Source organism: Tupaia chinensis, unplaced genomic scaffold, assembly GCF_000334495.1.
Source record: "Tupaia chinensis unplaced genomic scaffold, TupChi_1.0 Scaffold000350_1, whole genome shotgun sequence".
NCBI classification, from domain to species: domain Eukaryota; kingdom Metazoa; phylum Chordata; class Mammalia; order Scandentia; family Tupaiidae; genus Tupaia; species Tupaia belangeri.
In genome coordinates this window covers 5,309,031-5,321,050 of record NW_006159844.1, presented here as the reverse complement: position 1 = coordinate 5,321,050, position 12,020 = coordinate 5,309,031, and the positions used below count along the sequence as shown (strand labels likewise).

The 12,020-nt window shown below is 41.5% G+C and overlaps 1 protein-coding gene across 1 annotated transcript in view; it reads left to right on the top strand.

Annotated features, from left to right (window-relative positions):
* The first annotated feature begins 18 nt into the window (after positions 1-18).
* Positions 19-12,020, top strand: part of PSMA6 (proteasome 20S subunit alpha 6) — a 24,010-nt gene continuing 12,008 nt past the window's right edge. The window contains 2 exon segments of the mRNA XM_006172350.3: positions 19-194; positions 11,607-11,701. Coding sequence (XP_006172412.1) covers positions 119-194; positions 11,607-11,701 — 171 coding nt within the window. The 5' untranslated portion in view covers positions 19-118.

Genomic DNA, 12,020 nt, shown 5'->3' with positions numbered 1-12,020 from the left:
GGAAGAAGCTTGGCGGGGGCCCCGGAAGCAGTCGCTGCAACTTCCGGTAGAGGCTTGTATGCCTAGTGCGGGAGCTACAGGACTCAGAGATTGTACTTGAAGTAGTGGGTGCACCAACATGTCCCGTGGTTCCAGCGCTGGTTTTGACCGCCACATTACCATTTTTTCACCCGAGGGCCGGCTCTACCAAGTAGGTGAGTGAACCGGGTCTGCTTGTGGCCCATGCGAATTGCCCTGTCATGGTACGGCCTGGGGCAGGCAGACGCGGTCCGAGTTTAGTTTGGGACAGAGGCAGGGCCGCAGCTGGGAAAGCAGGACCGAGGCCGGGGTGAGCACCTTGGTGTTTCCATCTCCGGAAGCAAGGATCGGGGCACTGAAGGCTGGAGGTTTGGCTCTTTTCCTGACGAACTGCCGCTTTGCCTGGACACAGTAAAGAGTTAAGGGAGGTAGGAGGTCTGTAATGCCTCACTTGGGCTTCCTGAGGCTCCTGAGTTTCAGTCTCTCCTGGGTAGGCCCAACGTGTGTTCTTCTCTAAAAATTAATTGGTCCCTTAACCTCTCCGTTAAACCGCCCTCTCTCGGTTTTCCTTTCTGCAGTAGCATGGACTTTCTTGTGCTGTGGGTAATTCCATACAGGCATCCACAGCCCGCTTTGCCAAAATGCTGGTCCTCGGGAATACAGAGATGAATGCCATACCTTCTCCCATACTGAAGCTCGCAGTTTAAAGGCAGTGACATCTCCATAAACAAACATAAAAAATAGACACAAAAAAACGCCTATTCACAAGTATCTACAGAGTTCCTGGTATCTTTGGAAAACTGGTGGATACAATTAGTGTCACTGGGTTCTGAGGCTACTTTTGAAAGTGGCATCCTCTTTTAACCCAAGTGTGTTTGAATGCTTCTATGGTTTATAAACTGGTTTTGAATTGTAGATGAGGTATTGTTGTTCTAGCGAGGTATTGTTGTTCTAGCTGTTTACTGAAGAACAGCTTTAATGGAGAGAAACCTAATCTAAACTAGTTGTTTAGTTTAACAATCTATTTGCTGAATTAAAATGGTTTCAGGGTTTATAACGGTTATGATTATAAGCCAGACCCTTGACCCCTTGACATGGAGAATTTAGTGTCAGGAAATCCTAATTAACATATAGTCAGTGATAGCTTCATCTTTGAATGAGTTTAATATCTCAGTGGCTTGGCACAGACAGTAACATACTTATTGTTCTTGGACAGAGTTGGCTTGTAAATGAGATTCTCTTCAGTAAATTTCAGAAATAGAGTTAAAAGATAACTATAAGACAGATCTACTATATTGCAATGTATCGTATATAATGTAACAATAAACATCATATTGGGTATATTCAGTAACCCTTTTAACGTATTCCCAATTGAAAAATATTAAAGATAAAACAATAAGATAGTAATTGTATCCTCAGGGAGCTTTCATTTTTAGTGTTTTATTCCTGAGTTTTGAACATTTTTTTTTTTTTGTATTAGGCAACTACTTTGTCATGATTCTAATATGTAAGCAGGAAAAGTCACATTTTCACCTACATATTACTGCTATATATTGTATTGTGAAATCCAACCATAAATTATGTTTGATGCTTCACAGTTTGGGTGAGTAGAAAGGCTGAATATAGTATTATTTTAATAGTTTTAAAAGATTTGGAAAAGAACATGTGGTTGAAGACAAGTTTAATACTTAGATAAAATTTTAAAAATCTAGACAAAATTATTTTATTTATTTTTTTTGGGAGGGAGAGGTTTTTGCTATAGGGCACGTTTGCTCACCAGAAAGACAGAGACAGAGAGATAGAAAGCGAGAAATCAGCCTGCAGTGGGGATGGTCACGCCACAATCCCTTCTTCTCCATTCTCCTCTTTGGATCTTGGGCACTCACACACACGCGCCTGACATGAGTTTAAGCCACCGGGTCCAGGACTTGAACCACGGTCGGCCACATGGGAGTTCAGTGATATAGCCATTATGCTAACTGCTGGTTCCAACAAAATGATTTTAATCTCAGCCTGTTGAATAACACAATCTCTCTGATAGGGCATTAATTAGATGTTGTTAGGAAAAAGAAAGTGAAAGACTAGTTAGTATGAGCAAGCAGAATAGTAGTGAAAAGTTCAGGCCCTGCAGCCGTATCTGGATTCTGACAACCTGCTCTGCCCTTTCCTGACCAGCCTGGGCAAGTTAGGTAACCATAGCCTTATTTCTGTTTGCAAAGTTGGGCTAGTAATAATTTCTCCTTACATGATTAGTTTAAGAATTAAGTGAAGTATGTGTGTAGAGTGCTTAACCTGTGCCTGCTACATACTAAGTGCTCAGTAAATGTTATTAGAAGCTCGTTTGGTTCTATATTGTATTTTAATGGTCTGTTAGATTAATAGTGCTGTACAAATGGAATGTTTCCCTTTGTATAGGTCCATCCATGCTTAGTTCTTCAGTGAAATAAAGATATAAAATCATATTTTAAATGTTGCTTATTATTTTATAAACTATAGAATCCTTCAAAGACAAAGTGTATAAGAATTATAGAGTGCAAATCATTAACCCTGGCATAGAAGAAACTAATACCAAAAATGGGACAATGATGAGAAAAGGAAAAATTAATGAAAAGTTCAGTATGTTCCTCATCTTCCATAGCTGGAACTCAGAAAATAAAATTTTATTTTACATAAGCAAGTAGTATGTGTGTGCATATGTGTGTGTGTTAAAAATTGTGGAGCACCTAGCATTGAACTCTAATTTCAGGACTTGACCAAGTTAACAGTTGGGAAACTGAGGCCTTAAAGCCTGACTACTTTTAGGCCCTTCTGCCCTGCTTGCTGGATAGGTCTGGCAAAGGAGGAAAGGAGCAGTCCCTTGGATTGCCTGCCTGTTACATCCAGGTGGTTGTGAGCATTGCTCTTTTACTTCTTTTTTTTTTTTTAGAGGTTTTTTTGTTTTTTTCTTTTGCTATAGGGCGCGTGCACTCGCCAGACAGACAGACAGAGAAAGAGAGAAAGTGAGAATTCACCCCCCAGGGGGGATGGCCACGCCGCAATCCCTTCTCCTCCATTCTCCTCTCGGGATCTTGGGCACGCACGCACACGTGCCCGGCATGAGTTTTAAGCCACCGGGTCCGGGACTCGAACCGCGGTCGACCATGTGGGAGTCCAGCGACATAGCCATTACGCAACTACTTGTCCCCTCTTTTACTTCTGAGAAAGGAGCATGCTTATAGTGAAAAGAAATGGACTAGTAGAGACAGATCAGAAAAGAAGCTTTTCTAAATACAATGTAGAAATGGCATTGTCTGTCAGAATTCTAGGTTTAAATCATTGCTCCACACCTTGCTCCAAAGCTATGAGAACTTTCTGTATTGTAAAATGGGAATAATTCCAACTAACTTATATAGCTCTAAGAATTTAATGACTTCATAGGTGTAAAGCAGTTAGTTCGGTACCTGCCATGTAGTAAGTACTAAGTGTTTCTGTGAGGGATGCTGTCAAGAGGAAACAAGTGACTGATGTAATTGGAGCCAGAAGTTTCACAGATAAATGGACTAAGAAGTACTTAACATGTTTCCTTTTTGCAGTTGAAAAAATATATTAAACAAATTTCTCAGCTCAAGCTTCATATAACCTCCTTGAATCTGATTTGAAATTGTGTCCATGTGTATATATGTACATAATTTTATTTTTTTTTATGATAGTTTGCACATGAGAAAGAGAAAGAGTACCATTGACAAAGTCTTGTTGCACTGTGATCCCCTTTCCATGGCCCTCTAGCACCTTCAGATCTTGGGTATCTGCATAGATGTGGCTATCATGTTTGTAGGCCTACCCAGGGTTCTGAACCCATGGACTTGTGACTTTCAGCACTGAAGTCCAGTTACATACATACATACATACATACATACATATATCCAGTTACATACATACATACATACATATATATATATAAATATATATATGTATGTATGTATGTATGTGTGTATATATATATATATATATATATATGATTACACAAAAAGGTGGTGGCTTCAAACACTGCTAGATTTTTAGATCTCATTCTCCTTCCCCCCCATACCAATGCCAGGATTTATATTGTCCACATCCCACTGAGGATGACTGTTCTAAAGAGTGAAATATAGGCAGTTGGATGTGAACTCTACTTCCCTGATTATATAGCCTACACAATTAAATAAGAAGCTTCAAAAAATCATAATAAAATTTTTTTTGATAGTTTCTTTGCTAAAGAGCTCATGCACTTGCCAGAGATACAGAAAGCAAGAAATCATCCCGCCAACCCCCAAGAAGGCAGACCACACCACAGTCCCTTCTCCTCCAGTCAGCTCTTGGGATTTTGGGAACACACACACTCACCTGGCATGAGTTTTCAGCCACCTGGTCCAGGATTTGAACTGTAGTTGGCTATGCAAGAGTCCAGTGACATACCATTACACTATCTGCTGGTCCCTATAATAAAAATTTTTGTCAGTTAGCATTGAGATTTAATAGAGATACTACTTTACCTTGTCTCGGTAGAGACTTACCTTGTTTTTTTGTTGTTTGGTGTTTTTGTTTGTTTGTTTTAAGGTTTTTGCTATCAGGCCCATGTGCTCGCAGGAGAAAGACAAGGAAAATGAGAAATCACCCCTGGGGGGATGGCCATACTGTAGCTCCTTCTCCTACATTCTCTCAGGATTTTGGACACGTATACCCAGCATGATTTTCACACCTTGGCTGAGTCCCAGGCAGTCGAGCATCTTAACTACCATGCCATGTGCTGGCCCCAAACATCCCTTGTTTTTTAAATACCAAACTTTTTTTTTTTTCTCCTTCTTCTTCTTGCCTTAGGACATGTCTGCTCACCAGTGAGAGGGAAAGTGAGAGATCATTCCCCAGGTGGGGGTGTGTGGCCACATCGCAGTCTCTTCTACATTCTCCTCCTAGGATCTTGGGCACACACATGTGCACCTGGCATGGGTTTCAAACCACCTGGCCCGCGACTTGAACCATTGTCGGCCATGTGGGAGTCCAGCAACGTAACTGCTACACCATCTTCTGGCCCCCCAGACTTCATTTTAGAATGTGTTTATAGCCCATGTTTATATGGAAAAAATCATGTAGATCCCAGAACTCAATACAGCATTTTAAACAAAATTAAGGTGGGAAAAGCCTTGATAACATTGCTAATAATTGGTAGAACCTCAGAGTCACCTATAGGTGCTCTGTAAAGCCTTACAAATGTAATGCAGTCATCCACATGGGATCCAGTGCCGTAACCACCATGCCACTGTTTGGCCCTTTACTATATACTTAAGTTAAAATTTAGGAAATTTGGGGTGGACCAGCAGATGATGTTGTGGTTAAGGCACTGGACTCCCACGTGGCTGACCACAGTTCCAGTCCTGGCCATACCCAGTGACATGAAACTCATGCTACGCCCATGTGAACGTGTGCCTAAAATCCTAAAATCCTAGAAGGAGAATGAAGGAAAAGGGATTGTAGTGTGGCCATCTACCCACTTCCCCCAGGGAGTGATTTCTCACTTTTCCTCTCTCTGTCTCTCTCTCTCTCTGGTATATGCATGTGCCCCATGGCAAAGAAAAAAAAAAGAAAATTGGAGGCTTGAGGTTGAGTGTAATTGATTATAGTTGTTTCCATTTAAAAAAATGGGAACTGAGGCCCAGCGTCTGTGGTATAGCTGATGGAACACTGAACTGCAGAGCTGGAAGTCAAATGCTGACCATGATTCAAGTCACCAGCCTGGTCAGCCTGGAAACTTACAGGTTCATGTGTGTGTGCCCATGGTTCTCCTGGTAATCTGGGGAAGGGAATTGCAGTGTGACCGAGCCCTGTTTTTTTTTGTTTGTTTGTTTCTTGTTTTGTTTTGTTTTGTTTGAGAGGTTTTTGCTATAGGGCGTGTGCGCTCACCAGAGAGACAGAAAGCGAGAAATCACCCCCCAGGAGGGATGGCCACACCACAGTCCCTTCTCCATTCTCTTCTCGGGATCTTGGGCATGCACATACACACACACCCGGTGTGAATTTACGCCACCAGGTCCGGGACGCAAACTGCGGTCTACTACATGGGAGTCCAGCGACATAGCCATTGCGCCAACTGCTGGTCCCACCAAGCCCTGTTGAGGTACTTCTTCCCCCTACCTTGCACACTGTGTGCTTTGTTATAAAGAACAGGAAGGAAGGAAATGGGCTACCAGTTATTTTCTTGCATAATCTTGGACTTTCAAGAACAAGTTACTGAGGTTAAGGATGATATTTGCTAGTTTTGTAAGTTTCTGAAATTTTATACCAAACAGAATCTTTAGTGGTGGAAACGAAGTATTTAAGTACTGCTGCCAACATTTGAATTATCACACACTCACACACACACACACAAACACACATGTACACACTTGGGCCAGCAGCTGGCATAGTAGTTCAGGCACTGGATTCCCACATGGCCAACCACGGTTCGACTCCCAGACCCAGCGACTTCATTCTCCTCCTGGGACCTCCTCCTGCACAGGGTATGTATGTATGCCTGAAGCTGGGGTGGGTGGCAGCATTAGGACCCTGTTGGGTGCTGTGAGTTTATGTGTGTGTCACTTGCTTGCTTGCTCATGGAGGTCATATTTAATAGTGAGGTCATTAAGTAAGATAGCAGTAGAGTATAGAAGCGGTATTAGAGTAGAAAGAAACCGTTGGCTGGCAGACCTATTAAAGTGAGGCTTGTTCAGTAATTCATATAAACTAAGGTAAGGACAGAGAAAGAGTGGGGAAGAAACCCTTGGGAAGGGGGGATAGCCACACCGCAGTCACTTCTCCATTTTCCTCAGGATTTTGGCTGTGCACACCCATGTGCCTGGCATGAATTTTAAGCCCCAGGCCTGGGACTTAGTTGGCCATGTGGGACCCAGCCACCTTAACCTCCACACCAGCCAGCCCTCTTCTCTAAAGGAGCACATTACCACTGTGTCATTGAGCAGGCCTAAGTTTACCCATTTTTATTCACCATAGAGAGCTTGTGTACTAGCATGAGAGAGAAAAAAAGAAAAGAAGTCCCTTGACAGGACTTTTTTCATATTGTGATCACCCGTATCATATTAGGATATAGGGTGCATGCATGCTTGGCGTGTTTCAGGTCAGTGGTCTGCAGGGCTAGGAAGCCCAACCTGTGGCTGGCCACATGGCTTCCAGCACTGCAATTCAGGGCATTATCAGTTACACTGACACAGACCTTGTCAATCTTGTTTTTCTTTCTTTCCCACACACTTTCCCTTCCACTAGAATATTTTAAGCAAATCCTTGCAACAAAAGGATAGGAAGGAAAGGTGAAGAAGAGTCCAGGTGATACCCAAATTTGTAACCTAGTGGCTAGTAGTAAAAGGACTATAAGAAGTGAAGCAGGTTATGGAGGATAGTTTATTTTCACAGGTCTGTGGGACAAATCGGTATTTGGAAGATTGAGTGTCCTTTAACTGAAATCCTTTGGGACCAAGAGTGTGTCAGTGAGGGAAAGTGAGAAATCACTGCCCAGAGAAGATGGCTAAACTGCATTCTTCTCTACTCCATTCTCCTCTTGGAATTTTGGGCACACACGCACATAAGTCTGGCGTGTTTTTCAAGCCACCATGTATTTCAAGCCGCCATGTCTGGGGCTCAGACCACACAGTTGGCCATGTGGGATCCAGCAGCTTTAATTTCCATGGCATCTGCTGGCCCATGTATGTATTTTTAAAGAAATAAAGACGGTGAAATAATCTTTTCTGTTCACCCAGATATTTAACATTTTGGATATTCCTCATTTCTGAAGATCAGAGTTTTATCTGGACTGGAGAACTTTACTTAGCTTTTCTTTTTATTTTATTATTATTACTTATTCATTGCTAGAAGGTACATATGCTCACCAGAGAAAAGCACTCCTCAGTGGGGCATGGTCATACTGCAATCCTTTCTTCATTTCTCCATGTGTTAGGGTTTTAGGCACACACGCATATACCTATGGTGTGTTGTGTTTCTCCAGCCACTGGGGCAGGATTCTAACTGCCGTTGGCCATGGGGGATCCAGCTCCCTTAACAATGAGGTTACAAGGCTGGCCCTCTTTACCATTTCTTGTTCTCTTGTGCATGGATAAGTATGGAATCAGCAAGAGATTTGGGCAACATTTATATATAGAAGTTGGGTCTCTCCCTGTCTGGCCCTCTCCCTCCTTTCCCTCAGTGTCCAGCACATGTGGCTACCGCAAACTGTTCTCCGTGCTTCAGGTCAAAAAGACTGAATTTTCTACGGGAGTTTAACACCGACTGCTCTCAGGGTGTGACCCACAAAATGAGAAACTTGCCCCATACCATTCTTTTCTTCCAAGTATTGACACCCCATCTAGAATCTGATTCTCTGATTTATGGTAGTTATTACTGTTTTGTCTACAGTTTGGAGTTTTTAATGTGTGGAGGATTGATGTGATAGAAGCTTTATTAGTCATATCAGAAACAGAGCCAATAATCAATTTGAATATTATATTTTAGAAGTTATTTATGGTCTAATAGATGGTAATATTAATTATTATTATGAGCCAGTTAAATCTAGGATATATTGTAGATTTGAAGCTTTTCTTTAAATTTTATAGTGTAATTTTGTGCCACCATCTTCCCATTTTTTTGTTTGTTTGTTTTAATTTGCCAGAGGAAAAATGAGAACCCCTCCCCACCTTGTGGAACAGTCATGCAGCAGTCCTCTCTCCTCCATTCTTCCTGTTTTTGGGATTTAGGGCACACATGTACACTTACCTGTATTGTTCAAGCCATCAGGTCTGGGACTTGAACTGCATAGTTGGCATCTTAACCACCATGCCACCAGGTGGCCCAGGTGCTTTTTGTTTTCTGGTTTTGTTTTTTCTTGATTGCAAAAGAGCATGTGAGTTCAGAGAAAGGGGAGAAAACTCCCCCCAATGAGGTGTAGTCACACCTCAGTCCTTTCTCCATCATGTTGGGATTTGGAGCCCATCATTTTTCTTTAAAGAATTATTTTATTTAACCTTATTCATTATTATTATTCTTTAATTTGACCAGAGAGAAGGAAAGTGAGCCACCAAGTCTGGAACTCGAATCACAGTTGGCCATGTGGGAGGCCAGCACCCTTAACCACCATGCCACCAGCCGGCCCACTTACCATGTTTTTCAGTCACCAGGGCCAGGATTAGAACCATAACTGCTCCCTAAGGATCTGATTTTCTTAATAGCTGGGCTACAGATCTAGCCTTATCCTTTTGTTCACATCTTTAGTATATAGCCGTTCAGAAATATTTAGTAAAGAATTTTTATTACAGTTCCTCTTAAAAGAAATTCTCTAGTGGGAACCAGCAGTTAGCGTAATGGCTATGTCGCTGGACTCCCACGTAGTCGACCGCGGTTCGTGTCCTGGACCCGGTGACTTAAAACTCACACCGGGCGCGTGTGCGTGCGTGCCCAAGATCCCGAGAGGAGAAGGGATTGCGGCGTGACCATCTCCCCTGGGGGGTGATTTCTCGCTTTCTGTCTCTATGTCTCTCTCTGTCTGTCTGGCGAGCGCACGCGCCCTACAGTGAAAATCTCTCCAAAAAAAAAAAAAAGAAAAAGAAATTCTCTAGTGTCAGTAGGGAGATCAACTGATCCTTATCACCTGTGACTTTTGAGACTAGGCCTCAGACCCAGTGCCTGGAGAAGTACTTGAAGACAGAATTGGGGAATCGTCTATTATGTGTCAACTGTAAATAATGACTGGGATGTGTAATTTTTTTCTTTTAAATAATCTTTTTTTTCTGTAATTTATATGATGAGCATATTCTTTTTTTTTTTTTGGAGAGGTTTTTGCCATAGGGCGCATACGCTTGCCAGAGAGACAGAGAGATAGAAAGCGAGAAATCGCCCCCCAGGGAGGATGGCCATGCCACAATCCCTTCTCCTCCATTCTCCTCTTGGGATCTTGGTCATGCATGCACACGCGCCTGGTATGAGTTTAAACCACTGGGTCCGGGACTCAAACCATGGTCAACTACATGGGATTTCAGCCACATAGCCATTACGCTAACTGCTGGTCCCACAGTGAGCATATTCTAATATTTGTTTCCTTTTTCTGAATTACAATATATGTCTTATTAAAATTAAATATTCTAGAAATGTGTAACATAGAAAGTTAAAGCTCATCTCTAATCCTGCTCTTGAAAAGACAGCCATGATCAACTGAACTATTATACAAAGTATAATGGTTTTTGTTACTCTTTTTGTTTTTGTTACTGTTAGTAGTTTTTGTTTCTGTTACCATTTTATCCCAGCTCTGATACTTGCACATTGACAGCTGCTAGAATAGCACATGCTGGAGTTTATTGTTGAAATGCTGAAGGATTATATGTTGCAGATAACATGAGAATTTCCTTTTTATTTATTTATTTATTTTTTGAGAAAGATTTGTTATAGTGAGCCTGAGCTCACCAGAAACAGAAAAGGCAAAAAGCAAAAAATTACCCGCCAGGGGAATGGCCACACCCAACCCCTTCTCCTTCATTTTCCTCTCCGGATTTTGAGCATACAGTCATATGTGCCTGGAGTGACTTTCAAGTCACTGGTTCCAGGATTGAACCGCAGCCAACCAACCACATGGGAGTTCAGCGCCTTAACCACTACATCACTCGCTGGCCCCATATGAGAATTTCAAGAAGCATGATCCAGAAAAATTCATCCTGGTAGACAAAAGTCAATGCAAAACAGTATCACAACAATTAAAACTGCATATGGTCAAGTTAGTTACTGACCAAAGTTAACAAGTTTAATCTTGAAAAATTTTTAATAGCTAAATTTGACCCAGGAAAACCAGACTTGATAGAAATAATGGACAAAGCAGACTTTTTAAATGACAAAGCATAATTGGCAAAGATTTGACTTGATCAAAAAAAGTTTTTAAGAGATTTTTGCTATAGGGCGTGTGTGCTCGCCAGACAGAGACAGAATGCGAGAAATCACCCCCCAGGGGGGATGGCCACGCCACAGTCCCTTCTTCTCCGGTCTCCTCTCAGGATCTTGGGCACACACACACATGTGCCTAGCGTGAGTTCCAAGCCACCGGATCCGAGACGCGAACCACGGTCGACTACGTGGGAGTCCAGTGACAGCCATTACACTAACTGCTGGTCCCAATCAAAATTATTTAAGTGAAAATTTTGTTGGAAATTTGGTGCTTGAGCTTAATGAAAATAATTTTAGTAAAATCAAAGTGGAAAGAGTTAGTTTATGATTAGTTATTTTTTAAAGAATTATTTATTCAGTTTTATTTATTATTATTTTTAAATTTGACCAGAGAGAGACAGGGAGAGAAAGTGAGAAAGCAAGTCACTAGGTCTGAGACTCTAACCGCCATCAGCCATGTGGGAGTCTGGCACCTAACCATCATGCCATCTGTCAACCCCGTGATTTGTTGTTGTTATTACTATTTTGACTTTGTCTGTCTTGGATGGCATTCCTTGTTCATATAACTCTGCCTTGTTCTTTTTCATGATTGTTTAATATTTCATTGTATAAATCTATGATAATTTATTTCGTCTTTAAAAATACATATATATTCTGTTTTCCAGAATATGCTTTCAAGGCTATTAACCAGGGTGGCCTTACATCAGTAGCTGTGAGAGGGAAAGACTGTGCAGTAATTGTCACACAGAAAAAAGTCCCTGTAAGTAGTACTGTCAAAATAGTCACTTATTACAGAGGATAGTATAAGAATTGTTCGTGAGCTTGTACAAGAGTATATTGTTACCTACATACATTAACGTTATTCTTGCTTGATCTCTGCTTTCCTATTCAAGAAGTATTTATTAAGCATTTAATTTAGCCGAGTGGACAGAATGAACATTTTAAGCTTTGTGGTGTGATTATAAACATAATGGGATTTGTAAGACTTTTTCTTCAGGGACTTTGAGACAAGTGTTATGACCTTTAGGTTTTGCCCACTAGAAGCATATCATCTAGAAAAGGAAAAGAATGTTCCCTAC